The sequence below is a fragment of the Enhydra lutris genome, unplaced genomic scaffold, assembly GCF_002288905.1.
Source record: "Enhydra lutris kenyoni isolate GAN:26980312 unplaced genomic scaffold, ASM228890v2 scaffoldscaffold62, whole genome shotgun sequence".
Taxonomy (NCBI): domain Eukaryota; kingdom Metazoa; phylum Chordata; class Mammalia; order Carnivora; family Mustelidae; genus Enhydra; species Enhydra lutris.
The window spans coordinates 15,960,423-15,983,637 of record NW_019154146.1 but is presented as its reverse complement, the minus strand read 5'-3'; the positions used below and the strand labels follow the sequence as shown (position 1 = coordinate 15,983,637).

At 47.7% G+C, this 23,215-nt stretch overlaps 1 protein-coding gene across 2 annotated transcripts in view; it reads left to right on the top strand.

Moving 5' to 3' along the window:
* Positions 1 to 22,943, top strand: part of LOC111158692 (methylenetetrahydrofolate dehydrogenase (NADP+ dependent) 1 like) — a 185,219-nt gene extending 162,276 nt beyond the window's left edge. The window contains exons 27-28 of one of the 2 annotated variants that reach the window (XM_022520898.1): positions 15,664 to 15,784; positions 22,577 to 22,943. In XM_022520898.1, the coding sequence (XP_022376606.1) occupies positions 15,664 to 15,753 (90 nt within the window). In that variant the 3' untranslated portion in view covers positions 15,754 to 15,784; positions 22,577 to 22,943. Of the gene's footprint in view, positions 1 to 15,663; positions 15,785 to 16,302; positions 18,964 to 22,576 lie in introns of those variants that run through there. The other variant, XM_022520899.1, reaches the window with a different exon arrangement.
* The last annotated feature ends 272 nt before the right edge of the window (positions 22,944 to 23,215 follow it).

The window sequence follows — 23,215 nt, the reverse complement described above, 5'->3', positions numbered from 1 at the left end:
TGCATAGTATTCCATTGTATATATATACCACATCTTATTTATCCATTTATCTGTTGATGGACATCTAGGTTCTTTCCATAGTTTGGCTATTGTGGACATTGCTGCCATAAACATTCGGGTGCACGTGCCCCTTTGGATCACTGCATTTTTATCTTTAGGGTAAATACCCAGTAGTGTGATTGCTGGGTCATAGGGCAGCTCTATTTTCAACTTTTTGAGGAACCTCCATGCTGTTTTCCAGAGTGGCTGCACCAGCTTGCATTCCCACCAACAGTGTAGGAGGGTTCCCCTTTCTCCACATCCTCGCCAGCATCTGTCATTTCCTGACTTGTTAATTTTAGCCATTCTGACTGGTGTGAGGTGATATCTCATTGTGGTTTTGATTTGTATTTCCCTGATGCCGAGTGATATGGAGCACTTTTTCATGTGTCTATTGGCCATCTGGATGTCTTCTTTGCAGAAATGTCTGTTCATGTCTTCTGCCCATTTCTTGATTGGATTATTTGTTCTTTGGGTATTGAGTTTGCTAAGTTCTTTATAGATTTTGGATACTAGGGGCGCCTGGGTGGCTCAGTGGGTTAAAGCCTCTGCCTTCGGCTCAGGTCATGATCCCAGGGTCCTGGGATCGAGCCCCACATCAGGCTCTCTGCTCAGTGGCAAGCCTGCTTCCCTTCTTCTCTCTCTGCCTGCCTCTCTGCTTACTTGTGATCTCTGTCTGTCAAATAAATAATAAATTAAAAATCTTTAAAAAAAAAAAAGATTTTGGATACCAGTCCTTTATCTGATATGTCGTTTGCAAATATCTTCTCCCATTCTGTCAGTTGTCTTTTGGTTTTGTTAACTGTTTCCTTTGCTGTGCAAAAGATTTTGATCTTGATGAAATCCCAATAGTTCATTTTTGCCCTTGCTTCCCTTGCCTTTGGCGATGTTCCTAGGAAGATGTTGCTGCGGCTGAGGTTGAAGAGGTTGCTGCCTGTGTTCTCCTCAAGGATTTTGATGGATTCCTTTCTCACATTGAGGTCCTTCATCCATTTGAGTCTATTTTCATGTGTGGCGTAAGGAAATGGTCCAATTTCATTTTTCTGCATGTGGCTGTCCAATTTTCCCAACACCATTTATTAAAGAGGCTGTCTTTTTTCCATTGGGCATTCTTTCCCGCTTTGTCGAAGATTAGTTGACCATAGAGTTGAGGGTCTATTTCTGGGCTCTCTATTCTGCTCCATTGATCTATGTGTCTGTTTTGTATTGACAAACAGCTGTATGACAGCTTTGTATTGGAGCTTGAAGTCCGGAATTGTGATGCCACCAACTTTGGCTTTCTTTTTCAATATTCCTTTGGCTATTCGAGGTCTTTTCTGGTTCCATATAAATTTTAGGATTATTTGTTCCATTTCTTTGGAAAAAAATGGGTGGGGTTTTGATAGGGATTGCATAAATGTGTAGATTGCTTTAGGTAGCATAGACATTTTCACAATATTTATTCTTCCAATCCAGGAGTATGGAACATTTTTCCATTTCTTTGTGTATTGCTCAATTTCTTTCATGAGTACTTTATAGTTTTCTGAGTATAGATTCTTAGCCTCTTTGGTTAGGTTTATTCCTAGGTATCTTATAGTTTTGGGTGCAATTGTAAATGGGATGGACTCCTTAATTTCTCTTTCTTCTGTCTTGTTGTTGGTGTAGAGAAATGCAACTGATTTCTGTGTATTGATTTTATATCCAGACACTTTACTGAATTCCTGTACAAGTTCTAGCAGTTTTGGAGTGGAGTTTTTTGGGTTTTCCACATATAGTATCATATCATCTGCAAAGAGTGATAGTTTAACTTCTTCTTTGCCAATTTGGATGCCTTTAATTTCTTTTTCTTGTCTGATTGCTGAGGCTAGGACTTCTGGTACTGTGTTGAATAGCAGTGGTGATAATGGACATCCCTGTCATGTTCCTGACCTTAGCGGAAAAGCTTTCAATTTTTCTCCATTGAGAATGATATTTGTGGTGGGTTTTTCATAGATGGCTTTGATAATATTGAGGTATGTGCCCTCTATCCCTACACTTTGAAGAGTTTTGATCAGGAAGGGATGCTGTACTTTGTCAAATGCTTTTTCAGCATCTATGGAGAGTATCATATGGTTCTTGTTCTTTCTTTTATTAATGTGTTGTATCTCATTGATTGATTTGCAGATGTTGAACCAACCTTGCAGTCCTGGAATAAATCCCACTTGGTCGTGGTGAATAATCCTTTTAATGTACTGTTGAATCCTATTGGCTAGTATTTTGGTGAGAATTTTTGCATCTGTGTTCATCAAGGATATTGGTCTGTAATTCTCTTTTTTGATGGGATCCTTGTCTGGTTTTGGGATCAAGGTGTGGAGTGATGTCTTTAAACTACTGAAAGAAAATCCTCAACCTGGGTTTCCTTACCCAGTTGAAGTGTCTTTCAAATACTATGATGAAATAAGGAACTTTATTAGACCGGCAGAAGCCAAAATAATTGATCACTGGCCAATCTGAAGTATAAGAGATATTAAAAGAAGTCCTTCAGGCAGAAAGAAAATTAGACCGGACAGGAACCTGGATTTACTCAAAGAGCTGAAGAGCACCAGAAATAGTAACCACATGGGTAAACATGAAGACTTCTGTTCTTAGTATTTAAGTCTCTTTGAAAGATAAATGACTGTATAAAACAAAAGAATAGAAATGTGGGGTTTGTAAAATATATAGAAGCAAAATCTATAACCACAATAGCACGAGGTCTCTGTATGAAGCAGAATAACATCGCTCTGTGGTACACTGCGAAAAAATTAAGTGTGCGCAGCATAAACATTAAGGAAACTGCTAAAACAATACAGCAAAGAGTTGGGAGTTAATAAATCAACCAAGAAAGAAAATGAAATCATTAAAATCCAAAGAAGGCAGAGAAGGAGGAGACAAGCAACAAAGAACAGAATGACAAAGAGAAAAAGAATAACAAGAAAGTAGATTTAAACCCAACTATGTCAATAATCACATTAAATATAAACGGTCTAAATGACAGAGTTGTCAGACTGACTACAAAGGCAAGTCTCAGATGTATTACAAGAAACCCACGTTAAATATAAAGACATAAGTAGTTTAGGGTGCCTGGGTGACTCAGTGGGTTAAAGCCTCTGCCTTTGGCTCAGGTCATGATCCCAGGGTCCTGGGATGGAGACCCGCATTGGGCTCTCTGCTCCATGGGGAGCCTGCTTCCTCCTCTCTCTGCCTGCCTCTCTGCCTACTTGTGATCTCTGTCAAATAAATAAATAAAATATTTTTTTTAAAAAAGACATAACTAGTTTAGAAAGAAACAGGCTGGGAAAACTCTAATAGCAATCAAAAGAAAACTAGAGTGGTATCAAAACAGAGCTAGAGCAAAGAACATTACAAGGATATTAAGAGTGGTTTCATAATTGTAAAAGGGCCATTTCGTTAGCAAGACATAATAATCCTATGTGTTTGTGTATCTAGTAACAGAGCTTCAATACACATGGAGGAAAACTATAGGAAAATAGACAAAGCCACAAATATAGTCAGAGATTTTTAAACCCCTCAGAACAAATAAACAGAAAATTCTTAAGGATACAGAGGACCTGGGCAATACTACAGTCCAACTTGACCAAGCCGACATCAGTAGAATACTCTAACAACAGAATACACACTCTTTTCGAACATTCACATAGCATCTCCCAGGATAGATTGTACTCTGGGCCACAAATTAAGTGTCAATAAATTTTAAAGGAATCATATCATACTAAATAGGTTCTCTAACCACAATGGAAGTAAATTAGAAATCAACACTGGAAAAAAAAATTGACACTGAAAAGCATCTGGAAAAACTGCAAATATTTGGAAACTAAATAAGCCACAGAGGGGAGAAAACATTGGCAAATCATCTATCTGATAAGGACTTGTATCCAGAATATAGAAAGAACTCTCAAAACCCTATAATGAGAGATCAAACAACTCCATTAAAGGATGAATAAAAGATTTGAATGGATACTTCACCCAGGAAAATATATGGGTAATAAGCACATGAAAATTAGGGAAACGCACATGAAAGCCCCAGGGAGATAGCAGTATGTGGCTATTAGAATATCTAGAATTAAAGAGACTGACTGTGTAGAGGAAGGAAGGGAAACTGATTGGGAAGAAATCAGAGAGGGAGACAAACCGTGAGAGACTCCTAACTGTAGGAAACAGACTGACTGTTACAGGAGGGGTTGGGGGGTGGGAAGGGGGAGGAAGGAAGTGGGTGGTGGGCATTAAGGAGGGCACGTGGTGTGATGGGCACTAGGTGTTATATGCAAAAGATGAATAACTAAATTCTACACCTGAAACGAATTGTGTACTATCTGTACATATGTATATACTATATTTGGCTAATTGAATTTAAATTTAAAAAAAAAACTGACCATACCAAATATCCAGGGATTGGGAACAATTGGAACTCTCCTAAGCTGCTAAAAGGATGCGTGACCGCACTGCCCCTTCAGAAAATAAACCGGTCGTTTTGATTAAACATACCTGCCGTATGACCAAAAAATGAATAAATAAGTCCTTTCCTAATTATTTACTCAAAAGAAATGAAACATATACAGGCCCATATAAAGGTCTGTATATAAATGCTTAGAGCAACTTGTTCTGCAATAGCATGCAGCAGACTACCTTGAACCCGTGCAGCTTACTGTATGCCAAGTTACCAAATAATTCAGTTTTTGAAATAAAGTTGCAGTGGGGTGTTGGGGTGACTCAGTCAGTTAAGCACCCAACTCTTGATTCCGGCTTAGGTCATGATCTCAGAGTCATGGGATCGAGCCCTACGTTGGGCTCTGCGCTGAGTGTGGAGTCTGCTTGAGATTCTCTCTCTCCTTCTGCCCCTCACCAGCCAGCCCCCCGCCCCACCACCCTGCACACACATGGACACACATTTCTCTCTTCTAATAAAATAATAACAATAAAATAAAAGTTGCAGCAAATAGAAAAACAAGAGAAAAGGTGTTTAAAAGAGGAAGATACGTGTATCAATTTTCTATTTTCTATGCCATCTAACAAATTCCCACAGATTTAGCAACTGAAAACAATACACATCTGTTAGGTCTCAGTTGTCACGGATCAGAAGTCCAGGCGCGGACAAGCAAAGCTTCCTCCTTCGGGCCGAGGTAGTGGCTTCAGCTGGGACAGTGGTCTCCATGGTAGTGGCTTCAGCTGGTACAGTGGTCTCCACGGTAGTGGCTTCAGGGGACTGTGGTCTCCACGGTAGTGGCTTCAGGGGACTGTGGTCTCCACGGTAGTGGCTGCAGGGGACTGTGGTCTCATCTCAGGCTGATGCCCCTCTTCACGCTCAAGCGTTGTTGGCAGATTGGAGTTCCTTGCAGTTGGAGGACAGAGGGCCCAGCGATGCACTGGCCATCAGCTGGAGGCGACATGTGGTTTTCGTGGCCTTCTCAGCCCGTTGGTAACATGGTACTTGCTGAAAGCCGATGGGGGCGGACAGGCGAAGCGCCACCCCATTGCCTCCACCGCATTCTCTTGGTTAAGGGCAAGCAACAGGTCTCACCATGAGGAAGCAGTTACTAGAAGTCACCTAGGGTCCGTCTGCTGCAGTGTGGGGTCAGCAGACAGGACCAGACAATAGAAAGGACTGGAAGGAAGGCCTCAGGATCGTGACAAAGAGCTCCCACCAGATGGTTGTTTGCTGGGCAGCCGGGAAGGCCGCAGGGGGCACTGGCGGGCTGCAGGGGAGGCTCATGGCATGCATGGCCTCAGGAAGGGGGACCCGGAGTTCCGGCCAGGGTACTGGTGTGTGAGTGACGGGCACAGAGCAGGCTGAGCTCAGGCCAGACAGTTTCTATCTAGGGAGAGGCGGGAGCTGTCCCGGAATGGCCGGGTGTTGGGAATATGCAGGATGGCCTCACTCGGGGTCATGGTTGTAATCCAGGAAGCCCTGAGCTAACGGGAGGTAGCGACAGGTGTGCCTTGGAGAGATGGGGAGAGGAGGGAGGGGCACGTGCGTGGTCGACATAACAGAACTCAATCCTCACCTTCTATAGCACAAACCAACAGGTACTAAGGGACCTTGCAAAATCCCACACAGGGAACAGGAACAAGCAAAACTGGGAGTGGGGAGAGGTGTCCTCTGGAGTGGAAACGCCGCTGAAGGGCCGGGGGGGCGGCAGCAGAGGGGGACTGTCCTCTCAGGATGTCTTGAGGGACCATGGGACCTTTAAGCCGCGTCTGTGATTTACTTCGATAAAAATTAAATCTAAACGGGGGCATCTGTCATCCTGCTCTCTTAGCGGGTGGCCTTGGTTTGCACGTGTTCTCTGGGTAGGTGAGAAACAGGAGGGGCGGGGCCAGGAATTGTGAAAGATGCAGCTAAGCTTACCTCCACCGAGTTCTGTTTCTTGCACCGTGTCAACCCAGAGGAAGCAGGTCTGGGCAGCGGGGTGTGTCCCGCCCGGGCACTGGCTGCGAGCACGCGGTCCTGTAATTATCGTCTGGCCTTGGTCATGAAAAGAAAGGTCCTGTTTAGAGAAGCCTTCGCACACAGCAGAGTTAGGACTCTAACAGTCCAGGCATCGGGGAAAGTGATGGAAGAAAAACGTGTTCTGTTGACCTGCAGGAAAGGGTGCCGAGGGAAGGAATTACCCGCAGAAGTATGGCGTGTCTGCCCACTTGGGCCACCACCACAGAGTAGCAGGGACCAGGGGACTTGAGCAACAGGAAGTATTCCCTCACAGCTCTGGAGGCCAGAAGTCCAAGGCTGAGGTGTCGGAAGGGTGGTCTCTCCTGAGGGCCCCCTTCTTGGCTTTCGGGTAGCCTCGTCCTCCAGAGCCTCCCCTCTGTGTGCATGGGTCTCTGGTGGCTCTTCCACTCCCAGGGACACCAGTGCTGTTGGATTGGGGCCCAGCTCTCAGGACCTAATTGGCTCAAAGCCCTGGCTCCAGCTAGTGCTATTGGAGCGGAGGCCTTTACCACATGGGGTGGGGGGCACAATTCAGCCCATCACATGCCTTACAGAGACCCCGTCTGAACTCCTGGGTCCCCCGCCAGCATCTGATCAGAACCACCTTACCAAAAAAAAAAAAAAATTTGCGGAACAAGGGCAAACCCTAGTATTTAGAATAATTCAGGGGGCAAGGCAGAGCCTGGGAGGAGACAGCTCCCACCCCTCCCCTCCTCCCAGCGGGCTCCCCAGACACCACACCCCCACCCCCACCCCCACCCCCGCTCTGCCTCTGTCCCCAGAGCAGCATAAAGGGCCCTTAAAGAAACCAGGTTCCCTCCATCCTGCTGTGTTTCCCTGCTGCAGAAGCTTATTATCCCTGCAGAGGCCCTCCATGGGGGTCGGAGGGGTCGGGCAGGGCAAGGACAAGAGGGAGAGACTAAATGGCGGGGCGGCTCTGTCTATAACAAGCTGGGGGGCGTGGGGGAGAAAGACCAGACTGGCTAAGTAAAAGCAGTTTTCATCCCCAACGCCTGCCTTCCTCCTCCCTGTTCTCCCCTTCCCCTGCCTCTTCTCTCCCCTTTAAGTGGGTTACAGACTAAAGAGAACCATTAGGACCTTGGGATGAAACCCATGCCCAGAGCATCAGGCTTAGTTCTCAGACGACGAGCTTCCCAGAAGCCAGAACTGGATGATCGATACCGAGTTTCCAAGCGGTAAAGCGTCATTCATTTGGTTTGTTTTGCCAGCGCTGCTGGAGGTTGTCGTGGCTTGCCACTTGTGGGTCAGCTGGCTGAGGACCGAACGTGCCCCCACCCCCGCAGACACAGGGGACTTCGTTTCCAACCCACTCAGCTCAGATTAGAGTCCTGCCTGCTGTCCGGTCATCACCACGCTTCTAGAGGCTTCTCCTTGAAAAGATTTGTCCTCAGTAAGAGCAGTCCCTGTTTGCTTGCGTTCTTTAGGGCCGGACTGTTGTGGGGTTAGCTTTAGATTTGATTATCATAAGTAGGAAGCCCAGCTTCTAAAATCGTTTCCAGAGCCAGAATAGGTAGGAGGAAATCTTGCCAACCCATCAAATGTTTTTTTCTTAGAAATCTATAATTTGTCCTAGATCAGAACAGCATTCAAACTTCCTTCTCCTGTGTCTACCATAAATAACTTACAACACACTCACATCAGGAGACAGTCATGGTTGTCCATTCTATAATAAAATGACAGTAGCAATCGATTGTGTGGGAAGCACAAAACTAGGGTCCTTCCCTTATCTGGTTTGAGTTTTGAAATAGACCCTGTAACGTAGATATTTTGATACTCAGACTGTATTTCCAGATAAAGAACCAAGGCTCAGTGAAGTAACTCACTCCAGAACCCACAAGTCCTACAGGCGTGGAGCCCTTCCCGCCACACCCCAGTCTTGACTGGGTCACTGCTACTCCCCCGATTGCTACTGAGAGCCTTGCCACCAAGGATGCCCGTCCTCATGGGCCCCAGGGGAGGCCACACAACTGTCTCGAGGTCCTGGCTACACCCGTGTAATCATGGTTTTCACAGATCTTTTTGGTAATGGATAAAAACAAAGTCTGCAAGTGACAGGGAAACCGACCAGTTGATCCACAGCGTTAGATTTGTCTATTTTAGAATTTGCCATCCCGCTAAAATTAGTTACCAGAACAAACTCCAGACATAATTATGAAATAGTTTCCCTGAAATGTTTAAGTAAAAGTTGATGTGGCTCTTCATTTATTCCAGTGGATAATGGTTTTTACACTTTTCAGAGGGGATTACATAATCCACGTCTCACAGATGATCTTTAAACAGTAGCAAGCCTGTTGTTTTTAAGGAAAAAAAACTCTTGGGGCACCTGGGTGGCTCAGGGGGTTAAGCCTCTGCCTTCGGCTCAGGTCATGATCTCAGGGTCCTGGGATCGAATCCCACATCAGGCTCTCTGCTCAGCAGGGAGCCTGCTTCCCCCCGCCCTTTCTCTGCCTGCTTGTGATCTCTGTCTATCAAATAAATAAATAAAATCTTGAGAAAAAAAAAAAAGAAAACTCTTGGCGTTACTGTATGTGTGTCATTTTGGAGATTTTTTTAACAGCCATAAGGATATGACTTCCTCACTGCTAACCTCTCTGACTAGATTTTTAAAATGTAATTTGGAAAGATACTAACGCAAGCGTAAGCCGTGTAACATGTCCTTAAATAAATTGTTATGGTTTAAAAAGAATCCAGGCGAAAGTTGTAAAGTAGCTGAGTTTACTTTACATGTACCTTTACTTACCTGAATGCCGTAGCTGAGAAGTCAGTAGCTCGGTAGGACTGGTCGATTTCCATCACGACAGTGGCTCCCGGCTGTTCCTGGTGCGGTTCCAGCCGTGCAGCACACCTGCCGCCACCGAGGGGCAGGGAACTCAGTGCGGGGAGAGAAGAGGGCTTAGTGCTCTGCGGTTAAGGTCACGGGTAGGGCTGCCAGACTTGAGGCACCTTATTATGCGTTTACATGTCTTGTTTTCCCAATGTGAAAAGTGGGGATAAAGGGCTCCACCGGCCTTATATGGTCGTAGGAAGTACATGGGATACGTTGCATGTTAAGTGCTAATGTGCATGACATCACAGGTGTCACCGTTAGCGTTGTCAGGGCACCAAGTTACTAATTTGAAAATTTATAAATAAATGAATCCAGAAAGAAAAAAAAAAGACATTTTTACTTGCTTTGATGTTTGGGGGTATGAGTCTTTGGCCTAGAGCTGCCCACACAGCAAGAAGCCTGAGGATGAGGCCAACACCCAGAGGAAAGGAGCAGGAAACCTGGGGGGCTGCAGGACCCAGCCAGGCCTTCTGTGGCCACCTCTGAGCTTCCAGGCACGGGGACTGGAAGGACATTGTGTTACTGAGCAAGCCAGCGTGAGGCCATTCCCCCGATAGCCACAGACAGAAAGCTGACTAAGGAGTGCCATCCTTGCAATCAGAACAAATACAGGAAAAACTGCTGGGGTCAGGGGAGACTTCTCCAAGCCTTTCAAGTCAAACTCTTCGTCCTTTGTAACGTGAACTTTGTAGCTGATGCCAGAGGCACTGCAGAAATGTTGCAGAATTTCTTCGTTTCCTTTGTGTATGTCTGGTCAGTCAGATCCTGCGCCACATGTATCTTTGTTTCTCTCTAAAAGTCCTCCCGCCATCTCTCCTTTTCCAGAAGTCAGGCCCATAGACTTCAGGTTTCGAATGTGTTAGTGACAGCTCTTTCCTCATACACTCCAGTGAACTTCCCTTGTTTGGGGGGAATTTCACCAGTTATCTTTTTTCAGTGTTAATCTCCCTGAAAATCACATTTCAGAATTGTCCATGAGGCATTATCCGATTTCTGTACCAAATGACAGAAGTATACATTGTAGAGACATGGGTCTTGAATAGGAAGAGAAACTTACCCAGGAGTTGACACAAGAAATTGTCTACAGCACTTCTGTCTGGGAAGCATATGAGGACAGGAGGACTTTGCCTTTTACTTCTACTGGGGTTTTTTTTGGTTTTTTTTTTTTTTTTTTTACTTTTATGTTTAAAATATTTTTTAAGTAGATTTTTAGAAATGGGAAGAAAAGTTAGTTAGGGACTAACTTCCTACTCCTAAAAGAAAGTGGTAATCGCCCCTCACAAAAGATGAGGAAAATAACTGTGCTTGCTCATTCTTTCGTTCAAGGCCATGGACATAAATCAGAGTAATCTCAGCTGTGTAATCCTGGCACGATATGTGAGCACAGTATGGTAATGTTTAGAGTAACCGAACATGACTTACGTCTTAGAAAGTCATACGTTAAGAATTTATTACACAAAATTCTTTTTATATAAAAATCATAGAATGAAAAAAAATTTTTTTAACTAAAAAGTAAGGTGACTTGGTCCAGATAGCCCAGTGGTCTACTTATTGGTCTGTCCATCTGGAAGTGGGGACCAGGTCCCGGTCACCTTCGTGTCCCCATAGTGAGCTCTCAGCATAGGTTGCTGAGTTGAATGGAACACACCTCATCCCTTCACACAGGAACAGGACCTCATGGGCCCCCAGTAGGACATACCCCCACGATCTCGGAGTATCGCTAGCCACTAAACCAGAGATCACATTTGGAATGTGGTCGAGCTGTGCAGGTGAATGTTACCTAAAAGCCCAGGGAAAAAATCCCAGAACATCCATCTCCGCCAAGTCAGGCAAATGGAAATTCCAGTGGTAGCAGCAGTATCTGTCTTTATTAGAGTGATTTTTCATACCCCTCTCTTTCAGTCACTGGACATCTACACTCCACCATTTTTTCCTTACGCTTCATCCTGGAGTAGCTAATTTCATATTCAAAGACAAAGGGAAGAAACAAAGAAAAAAACCCCATCCTCAAGAACGTTTCTTTTTGCTTGTTTCCTAATTCACTCATTATCCTAATTTCCTAATTATCCTCCATTTTTACTCATCTGTTTTTAAAAAAGTATTTATTGAGGCTTGATATTACCAGGCACTGTCTTTAAGCTTGATCTTAGCCAAAAGGTTGAGAAGCAGAGGACACTACAGTTACAGCTCAGAAAATACTTCGGCTGAATAAGGAATTTACATTTTTGAGTTATTATTTCGTAAGAATCTTTTTATTTAATTTATATCATAATGTAGTTAACCATGGTAGTTAACCATTGCATTTGATTCTCAAATTTTTGCGCCAACATGATATTTACCAACCGTGCTCTGTCATCTCTTGGAGGAAGGGAAGAAGTGTGTAGAAGGGATTCCGCCCCGGATTATAAGCTACAAGAATAAAAAAAATAGTTGTGAGCAAAAGTGCTTCTTTCTAAACCAAAATGAAACTGGGTGATTTATTCAGTATGAAAAGTAGTAGATTTAAGGAGAAGTCAAAAAACTGCGCAGACACAACAAAACTACAATGATACGTTAGTTAAGTAGAACGTAACGATTCTATCACTTCAAGTAACAGAATTTGTAGTCATTTTTCTACTGATGCCCGAGAGTATTCTTTGACTTACAATGGCTACTTTTAAGGATATGAGTATTTTCTCTTTAGGTTTAACATATGTTTATATCATAGAACTCGTCGTTTCTACAAAATAAGCTTAACGCAAAATCAGAAAGGATTTGGAAGCTTTGTTGTAGTTAAAATTGGGGTCATGAAGGGCAAAAGCCCATGTTTTTCAGCCTTTGTAAAAGAATCCATTAATGCAGCGTGACAAGTAAGTACAATTTAGTGGCTCCCCCGTTATTTTAAGCCAGGGGCCTTCTTAGAGGACGCACAAATAAAGTCAACACAGATCACCTCTGACCCCAGGCGAGGGGCCAGAGGTCAATTCCTAAGGGCTGTCCAAATTCTTTCTTTGCCATACTACAGTTCTGACTCTTGTCTGGGGCCACAAGCCCTTGATCACAGAATTTTTTAGTGGGAGAGAATTTGATGTGAGTGCATTAGGTCTCATTAACATCATTCCATATTGTATCTGCTCAGCAGGAGAAGTTTTATTTTAAAGGTAGATTCCCCGGGGGTTAGCTGTCTGTCCATGGGGCAGGGAGTCCCTTGTCTCTTCAGACTGTGTGCCTTCCTGTCTGTGTTGCTGGTCCTGATTCTTGGAAACGACGATTGCGTAATTGGAAAGGAACATGGGAGTCTTCTGATTGAACTTCTTTTCCCCCATCTGAGAGAAATGGGTTGAACATAGAGGAAACATATTTCACACCTCCCAGCATTTAATATCATGGCTCCTTTTTGTTCCCCGTTTTGCTCTGAAAGCATCAGAATGACCAAAGAGATGCGTGTTTGGCTTCACTGCGGCCAGTAGGCCAGCTCCAGGAACAACATGAGCCACACTCTACCTTTGCCAGCCTCTGTTCTGCTGATATCAGCTTAAAAAGTTAACGAGGAAATGTGGAATTTTCATGTCAAGAAAAAGAGCACAGACGAGCAGGCAGTGGAATTGTGTTCCCTCCGGCAGAAGCCGCCACTGTGGCTTCGGTCGGGTGGGCCGCGCTGCACAGGGTTCTTCCTGGGCCTTCTCACCGTGTGTGGAGGCAGGCCTGCCTCCCACCGAAGTCTGCTCGGGGCGCAGTAGCTTGGCGGTCTGCAAAGCAGCAAAGTCTGGGTGACGTTCTTAGGACTAAATGTGCCTTTGACCTCCAGAGTTGATTCACAGGATGGGGCAGCATCACTGTGACTGAAAATGATCAGTCATTTCTTCAGCTATAAACTGCTAGTTCCTTTGCCCAGATCCACATGCCTGCACACATTGGGAAGGCATCGCCAACGTTGGAGTGAAGTTAGGCAGGAAAATGGCTAGGAAGTCCCTGCGGGGACTTGGACACTGACGACTGGCAACAAGTAGCAACCGTTGCCCCCAGTGGCCTCTGTGTTTGGTGTCTGGTGCCGGCGGAGTGAGCCTGGGTTTCTCCCTGGGATCCTTCCGAATATGTGCAGCCACTATAGCAACCAGAGAAAAATAGTACTGCTCCGCCAGGAACAGGAACTTAACAAGGACACATCGCCGTCCACATCAGTGGAGTTTGAAAACACAGGGAGCAGGCCGTGTGCCAAAACTTTATTTGCAGCTACTGGTTCGGAATGCAGAGCACGTTTTCTCCAAGACCTGTTACGAATGGTAGCCGTATTCCAGGCCGGCCTCAGAAGCCTTTTCCGCCCACAACATACCTAAAGCGCAATCCCGTGCAGGTATAAGACAGGAGCTCACCACCGCGCAGCACGGTGTCAGTACACTGAGCTGCACAGGGAGCGCGCCCCGTGGCCCCCTCACTGCACTCTTGGGGAGCAGGGGCTTAACCAGGCCAACAGGTGCACGGCTGTCAGGTGCAGCAGGTGTTTCTGGGCCCCTCCCTCCTCACCGCTTCTACCCGAGGGAGCCCCCTTCCCAGTGCAAAAGGAGGCCTCCCCAGCCACGTAGTCCAAGCGATGCTTCTCAAATGGTTACATGCACACACATCACAGGGGTGTTGCTGAAATTGCAGATTCTGATTCAGCTGGCCTGAGACGGGTTCTGAGATTTGAGGTTTCGAAGATGCTCCCAGTGATGTCGATGCTCCTGGTCCACAGACCCGTGTACGAGCAGCAAGAGGCTGGCAGCATCACGGACAGGGGTTGTGGGGGGGGTGGCGCATGGCAGATGCGGAGACTCCAAGTCAGTGCCCAAGCAAGTGAGAGAGCTGAGCTCTGTTGCCAGGCGGGAAGACGTGGGCGGACCGTGGAGCTGTAAGTGCTGGCTGTTACACAGCCTCAGCTCTCTAAAATGGTCTCCGGCCAGGACAGGCAGGAGTTTTGCAAGACACAGCACGTCATCCTCAAAGAGCAAAGCCAAGCACAGTCCCAGGTGTCTCTCCTCCACAGGACTGCGTGCAGCACTGCTTTTCGAGCATCCTTGCTGTGAAAAGTGCAATATTAAAGCATAGTAGGAAAAACTGAAATAATAAGGAGTAGATCATCCAGGAGCCTCACAATCTAGGTCCTAGTCTGTGTTTTAGTGTGTGAGTCACCCAGGGAGTCAGCAGTTTTCCCCAGGATGCCAAGGGTTTCTGGTGCAAGGGGGCAGAGACAAACTTCACTAAACCCTGATCTGGACAGAGTGCGGCAAAGCTACGAGGAGCGGGGGCCTGGGTTTAATCCTGTGTCCCCCACTGACGTGCTGGATGTCCTCGAGCCCCTGCCTTTGTGCCTGAATGCCCTCTGTCTTCTCCGGAAAGTGGGGCTGAAGTCAGTACCTACTTCTCAGCGTGGCCGGGGACTTAACTAAGTTAGCGGTGTAAAACCCACAAACCCACAGGGCGGCCCGGCGGTCGTGGTGGTGGCTCAGTGAGTCATCTGAGGTTATGGGCCTGGAGTCCAGTTTCCCATTTTGCGGCTTATCACTTGTGACCTTGGACAAGTGGCTTAGCCTCCGTAAACCTTGGCGTCCTTCCTCGTGGCGAGGAAATAAGGAAAGTGCGTACCTCACAGGGTTGTTGGGAGGGTCAAAAAAGAGAAACTTGGCCCAGCGTCTGGTGTGTCATAAACCTCAGTCACTGGTCTTAGGTTTCCCAGCTGCCCTCCACGAGTTGTAGGTTTTACAAAAACATGTATTGGGGGAGAGGAGGAAACTGTTGTTTGGTTCACCCTCTCATACTGGCCCCTTCATCCAAAGGGGCTCATCTTTTTTAAGGATGTGATTTAGAAAGAAAGGGTTTGGAAATCAGCATCGCAGCCATGTTCTGTGGGGTCGTGGGGGGAGAGAAGTGGTCTCCGTTTCCAGGAGGTGGACATCTGCCTCTTCTATTCCATTTCCTGAACAAAGATTGAAATAGCAGGTGGCGAATTTAAAGAGTACAGGTGGGGGCGCCTGGGTGGCTCAGTGGGTTAAAGCCTTTGCCTTTGGCTCAGGTCATGATCCCAGGGTCCTGGGATCGAGCCCCACATCAGGCTCTCTGCTCAGCAGGGAGCCTGCCTCCCCCTCTCTCTCTCTGCCTGCCTCTCTGCCTGTCAAATAAATAAATCTTGTGATCTCTGTCTGTCAAATAAATAAATAAAATCTTTAAAAAAAAAAAAAAATACAGGTGTATGGGACCTAAAGGTGTGGGTGGCACTGTTGAGTCACGTAGGGAATTCTGGCCATTCTGTGTTCCGTGTTTGGAGTGATCGCTTTGCACCATCTGCTAAGAGAGTGTGTTCTTTTTTCTCCCCTAGATGAGCACCATGCCGGGACTGCCGACCCGGCCCTGCTTCTATGATATAGATCTTGATACAGACACCGAGCAAGTTAAAGGCTTGTTCTAAATGAACCCAGCTTCTGCAGGACCTGACTCAGGTAGGCTGCTGTGCTTTCTACTGGCTTTTTCTCCCCCTCCCCCAAATACTTTTTAGTTTTATTTTGTTTGGGTTTTCTAGATTGTACTACAAAACGCGATCTGATAAGTCGTTTCCTGACTTGGTTACTGAGAATTCCTACATAATAAGAGCCTGCGGCTTGGGCCACTCCTAGAGGTGGATATGCAGTTAGATGGGCTCCTATCCAGCGCAAGTCACATTATGTCCCCTCTGGGTATAGATTTGTTGAAGGCATCTCTTGCCACAAAAAAAGGAACCTTATGGGGCGCCTGGGTGGCTCAGTCAGTTAAGCATCTGCCTTGAGCTCAGGTCACGATCCCAGGGTGCTGGGATCAAGCCCCGAGTTGGGCTCACTGCTCGGCGGGGAGTGTGCCTCTCCCTCTCCTTCCGCTCATGCTCTGTCTCTTGCTTTCTCTCTGTCTCAAGTAAATATATAAAATCTTTTAAAAAAAAAAAAAAAAAAAGAACACTGTAAACTCATAAAAAGAATATTTCCAGAATTAAAGCTGGCAGAGTGCCCGTCCTTACTCATATGGCCGCACTGTAAGGCACACAACCCCCGTCGCGGCCCACAGCGGACGCCTGCGACCACGGACAGCACCGCACACCGGGTATGACGTGCTCTCGCGGGCGCGGGCTCGCACGTGCTCGAGTTTCATTGACAACGAGGCGCAGTAAGAGTTACCCGCCACAGCTCTAGCAACAGAGTCATCGGAACAGAGCGCCGGAATCGACATTGACGCATGTGCTCCTTCTCTCTCCGTCTCTCAAAATACCTTATTGTCCTGCCCTCGCCCTTCCTCATGTGATGAAGATGATAAAATGACTCTGGCTGCGTGACGAGGTGACATGAGGGCAGTGACGTAGGTGCATGACAGAGCCCTAGGCTGCTGTTGACCTTCTGACCTGTGGGAGGCCTGTGTGCTCCAGACCGCAAGGCCGGCACATAACCAAAGCCGAGGAAGGCGAATCTGCCCCCGCAGGGGACTGCTGTGTCTGCGGTCATTTTAAAAGCCGAACTCAAGCTTCCGACCAGCCCTCTCTTGGCACAGAAGCAGACTCCCTGACGGAGGAATTGGGGTGCATTCCTTCCCTGTGGGGCTGTTGTCACCACGTCACACGTCAGGACAGCTCAGAACAACAGGAGTGGCTTCTCCTGTGCTCTTGGAGGCTAGAATCCGGAGTCAAGGTGGCAGCCTAGTCCTGCCCCCCCTGAGACTCTGGGAGAGTCCGCGCTGGCCTCTTCTCCCTCCTGGAAGCTGCCAGTAACCCTCGACGTCCCTCCGCTGAAGCCACACTGCTCCGTCTCCACCTGCACGGCCAAGGCCTACTCCCTGTGTGTCGCTCTGTCTTCCCGTGGGCTCCTGTCACATGGAATCAGGGCCCACCTCACTGACCGCATCTTCACTCGGTGACATCTACAGAGACCTTACCCGGCTCAGTCCTGGGGGTCAGGACTTTGGCCTGTCTAGTCGGGGACAATCTAACCTGTAACACTCAGCGTAGACATGACAGGGACACTCGGCTCTTACCCACCAGACAGACACATGGAGACAGGACAGGTCCTCTAACGCAGAGGGCCCAGCGAGCCATAGGAAGGACAGAGCAGCAGAAATGAGACTCCTTGGCCTCTCAGGGTCCACACAGCCTAAGGGGACTGGGCCCAACTTGGAGGTCCCGTAGGCAGCCCTGAGCTGTGGGAGGTCCCTGGTCTTACTCCTGTCTCCCCCTCGGTCCTGCCGCCACACCTGCCGGCTCCTGTCCTCGCTTCCCTTCCTGAAGAGAAATGGCCAGCCTCCCGGGCTGCCTGGAAGACTCCCCATCAGCAGTTGTCAAGGCTTTTCTGCTTTTCTTCATCCCATACATCAAACGTGTCCTCACCGTGTTCTCAAGCCACATTCCTTTTCCCAAACGGCCCCCGTGCAGTCTCCGCGCTCACTCCTGTCGCTGTTCCCGAGCCCGGCACCCCTCCCTGCTGCGGGCACCCCGCGGGCCTGCCTGACGAGCTGACTTGACCTGAAGACCGTTTTCTCCGGTTGCCCGAGTGCTGGCCCTGAGCCAGGCAGACGGAATTCTCACTTTCGTTGGCTTCACGGCCAGGAGTCCGCGTGGGGACGTGGCTTTCTTCTTGTGTGAGTCCTTGTCACTAACAGACGCCGGAGAGCTAGGCTGTGATGAGAGGGGTAGCGACCGGACCTCTGTGAAATCGCTTTAACCCCAGGCGCGCAAGTGTCTGCTGTCGGTGTGTGGTGTTTGGTGGTGACTACATGTGTTTGTCACCGAGGAGCGGGGGCTGCGTTCACTTTGAACCACAACCACGGTTCATATTTGTGTCAGTTCGGAAAAAGAAAACTCCACCAAAGGAACCCCGGGGGACTGATTTACCCAAGAAGCCTGTGGACGGGAGCCTGGATGATGGTGTCATTTGGTCTTCGGGTGGCACTGTGTGTTTCACGTCCAGAACCCGTCATGCTCTGCCGCTGCCGTGTGTCACTTCTCCCCAGAACAAGTGTGTGTCGCCCTTCGCCTCTCACGGACAGTACTTTCCCACCCTTGGGGTCCATTTTCATCTGTCCTCCAAGAAGGTGCTAAAAACCAAATTATGCCTTCATCATTGCAGTTAAGACTCGGGTAACACCCAGGGACACGTCCTTCGCTTTGCTGTCACGGACACTTAGATCCTTAGGCTTGTGTTCCCTCGGCGTTTACTGAAAGCTCGGGGTTAGAGGCTCGGAGGTTGGCCTGTGCACATCTCCTTGGCATGCTGGGCCGGGTGCTAAGCCCCTCGCCTGGGTGGCCACAGCGCCCCCTGGAGGCAGGCGCTTCCCCTGCGCGCTGAGAGCCCGCAGCTGAGCAGTTGCCCCGACCCACAGGACCACAGGGCTCTTTCCCCTGCTCTGCCCGCCACTCCTCCCATGGCTGGCACCGGTCGCCTCGCCTCCCTGTCGCATGTCATGCTGGCATCAGTCCAGCGAGGTGAGCAGTTTTATTTCGGTGCCACGAAAACTCTGGCCCGGGGAGGCCAGCAGCGTGCTCCCGCTGCACAGCTGATAGACCTGAACGCCCAGGCTCCTCCAGGATCTGCTCACTCGCTCACCCCGTCCTTACGGCCAGGCCAAAGGATGCCCTCTGCGCCTCAGTCACAGAGTGAGGGAACTTTGGCCTGTTCTAGAAGATGGCAAACGGTTATTTGAGCAGACCTGTAATTTGGGGATCACCAGGTAATTTTTTTTTTCTAACAAAAGACAGTTATTTGGGTATTAAAAGCGATGACTTTGTCCAAGCTCTTTTATAACAGGGCTGTCTCTCCCTGAATGTTGTTTTCCCTTCCCACTCTCTCCTCCAAGCCTCCTCTCCTGAGCTGCCCAACGCCATTTCTAGGCTCGCTGGGCAGTGGTTCAAAAACCATCACTTGACCCTTTTGCTTGCAGCCCTGAAGACAGATCTGGTGTCACGGGAGAACACCACCGTGCAGAGCAAACATTCCTTCTCGGGGACGCCTTGATATACTCTTTGTTGTTGTTTCTGTTGTTTTTGGTTTTTTTTTTTTTAAGATTTTATTTATTTATATGAGAGAGAGAGCAAAAGAGCAGAAGCAGGGGGAGAGACAGAGGCAGACAGAGAGAGAAGCAGACACCCCAGTGAGCAAGGAGCCCGATGCGGGACTCGATCCCAGGACCCGAGGATCATGAGCTGAGGGATTAATGACTGAGCTACCCAGGCGCCCCCGGGACTCCTCAGTATAATGACCCACAGACAGCCTCTCTGTTTCCTGTGCCCTCATGCACGTGTCAGTCAGGGACCACCTCTACTGACATTGAAGGTCTGTGGCTGTTAACAGTAAAAAATATAAAAATGTGAACATTCAGATGACAGTCAGCTGAGACAGATTTGGGCATCGGAAGAGGAAATAAAGGTCTGGTTGGTTGCTCTGCTCCCGTGGCAGTCGGACTCCAGATCTTTCCATGCACTCGGCTGGAAGCCGCACGCTCACTCTTCTTCGTGGCCCCTGCTGCCGTCTGCCCCGTGGAAGGCTGACGTCTGCTGACAACTGTTAGTCTCCTTCCCCGTCCTCTCCTCTCCTGCTCACCTCACCCTAAGGAAATCGCGTGAGGCTCCATACGAACAGGAGATGCCAAGAAGTCCCCAGAGTTGAGCTCTTGCTCCTTTCCGGGGCTCCCCTGTGGTGCCTTCACTGTTGTCAGAAGAAGGGCCCGATTCCTTCTTCTCCACGACACCAGACGCAACTAATTAAAATACATCGTTTGTCCCAATGGATCGGACCCTGCCACGATACTCTTTAGTCTTTTGTTTGAAGATGACTGGACTCGGACTGGACTTTTTCCCCTCCTTCCCCTTCCCCTTCAGAATGGTATCTCATTCTGAACCTTTACCCTATATCTGAGTCTCAGTGGGCTCCAGGCAGACACTCTAAAGTCCGGTAGATTTCCTGAAGAATTCACGTACTCCCTTTGTCCCCAAGGGTGGTTGGCTAGAGTCCAGCATCAGACTGACTCTAGCCCTCGTCTAGATGTTCGTTATTGACCAAGAAGGTTTTTTCTAGAATTGCACCTGCAAAAAAAGAGTGTCATACCTGCTCATTTCTCCCTAAACAGCTGCCTTCAGAGCAGGAATGTTCGATGATATTAAGTAATCATAAATTCATCTTGAGTGCAGTTGCTGCCGCAGACCTCCCTGGGCAGGGTTTGTCATCCCCAGTCTATAAACCACAGGGTTTCGGGCTCCCAAGGGTAGCATCTGGGCTCTGTGCTTTGGGTCCTTTTTTTTTTTTTTTTTAATTCAACTTTTATTTAGGGAACATACAATGCAATGTAGGTTTCTGGAGTCGAATTCAGTGATTCGTCACTTACAAACAACAGTCAGGGCTCACTGAAACTATCTTTTCAAGGAACCACTCAAAAACCACTGATCACGATTATGCTCCAAGAAAGAGGTAGGTCAGTGTTTCATCCCGGGCCATCCTTGGAGTACGCAGTTGGAAGCCCAGGCCACTTAAATAAAAGATGGTGGGGACAGAATCAGCGATGCCATCTTTACCATCTCACTGACATCTGTCGAACTAAAATGGAATATTTTGAAGCTTAATAGGTGGGAAGTTCTTAGCTCCCTTTTAAAGAAACTTTTTTGGAGATGCCTGGGGGGTTCAGTCAGTTAAGCGTCCGACCGGATTTGGGCTCAGGTGATGATCTCAGGGACGTGAGATCGAGCCCTGAGTTGGGCTTCACGCTGGGTGTGGAGCCTGGTTAACATTCCCTCTCCCTCTGTCCCTCTGCCCACTTTCACACTCTCTCTCGCTCACTCACCCCCTCCCCCACCCCACCCCCCTAAAAAAGAAGAAACTTGTTTGGGTATGCTTTGGTTTCTTATCAATCCCATACCAAGATAGAATGTTTCATATGTTCTATCTTCGTAAAATTCTGAAATTGTTTTATTTTTTTCCCTGAATAACTGGGTAACAATGAACAGCTGATTCCTTTTTAAATTCTCACCATAGCGATTGCTTTTCCAATTCGTAAAATCTGTATTCAGACTTTCTGTACTTCTGCCAACATTCTGCCTTTTCTTAAGACCTGGAACCACATACTCTAGGCCCCTTTAAACACTAAACCACTGGATACTAAGGTCACGCGGCTAATCAGCTGGTCTTTAGCACGCACAGATTTGGAAGGTTCTTCCAGACTTGCCCTCCCTGGGTTATTTCCAGTCCATGAAGCCCACCACCTCCCTTCCTCCACAGGCCTCACGGAGCCTCAGGTCAGGGAGAACCAGAGCCACTGAATGAGACCAGCCACCTCTCTAAGGGGGAAGTGAAGGGGGTGCGGTTCACACCAGGCAAACACCTCCCTTCCTCACCGCAAAAAATATTTTTTTGTTAATGATGATTATGCTTGCCAGGCGTCTGTTTTCTGTGTACTTCCCTGACTTGAATCAGATGCTCAGGGAGTATCCCGAGTTCCCGGTGTCCTGTCTTCGTCACTGTCTTGGGTTCTGAAGCTAAGCCAACATCCTTTCCGGCTCCAGAGCCCTCCCTCGTTGGTGGGAGGCCGACTCGCTGTTCTCCTGCCCAGTGTGAACTCCTGGCCCCGCAGATCAACTCCTCCATGCATACATTCAGAGTAAAAGCCCAACACCCACCTTTACAGTCCCTGCTGCAGTGGTGACCATGTGTTTTCTGGAACTCGGGTGTGTGTTTGTTCTTTGTAAAATGTAGTTAGACCACTTCTCCTTCAAGCAGATGACAGGTTCCGGCCGCGTCGGAGTTTTAAGATTCTTTGAGAGGAAACAAGAAAGCTTCGACATCAGTAAGAAGGTCCGGACCTTCTCCCTTCCATTTGCGCCCTAAATGCATTTTTCAGACCTCACTTTCTGTGCCATAAGACCATAAGAAAAACCAAAATCCAAGGCAACAGGATTCCTAATCTAAAATCTCTAAAATCCCGAGCGTTCTCACTCAGCAGGATCCTAGAGACTAGAGCCCAAATTTAGAATTTTGGAATTTCTGCCTGATCGCCTCGGGGCTCGGCTCGCTGCCTGCAGTGTGCGTGGTCCCGGTCGCACACCCTGGGCTTCTCCGTGGCTCTTAAGCAAAAAGACTCCAGACAGGGATCCCGGCCTTGTCTTGTGAAGAGAATCCCTTATTGGCTGTCAAATTTTCTTTCAGTTTCCAGCTTTTTAGAGCCCGAGTAACAGTTTAACACCACAGGGTAAAAAGCTGTTCTTAAACCCCCGGAAACATGTTTTTGTCTTCCAGGCTCACGAAACAGACTACTCTTTGCCTTTTTGCTGCCGTTGGAGAAGAAAGTGAATTTGAAATATGCCTCTTACGCAACACGGGAGCAATGGGGAAATAGGCCAAAGATTTATTCTTTGTTCAAGACCAAATTCTGTGTGCAACCAAGCTCGCTGTCCGGTAAAGGGACCTCCACCGAGTTTGAAAGAAACTAATTTATTTTCCGTTTCTGCACAGTTTACATTATTTCCCACTGCTTACACTTCAGAAAGTTTATTTTATGGGGACGGAGGGATTAAAAGAGTGTGAACTAAAAGGTAGCATTTTCCACTCTGGAGTTTTCTATTTTGTCTTTGAACTGCAAATAAACATGTATCTAGAAAACCCACCAGTGAGTTTTCCGTGCCAGATAAAACTCTGCTCTCTAGAGGTAACGGTTCACGCTGGGGTTGTGACCTGACACCGATCTTCTGGAAGACTGTGAATACAGCCAGGGCTTTGGAAACCGAACAAGAAAGAAATCACACACACACGCTCACGCACACACTCGCTCACACACAGAAATATCTGGCCCGTTGTGAAATCTTCTGACTGCCGGAGAGTGGTAATACCCTGGAAAACAAAGTACATTTTATATCTAGAACTGTTTTCAGCGCCAGT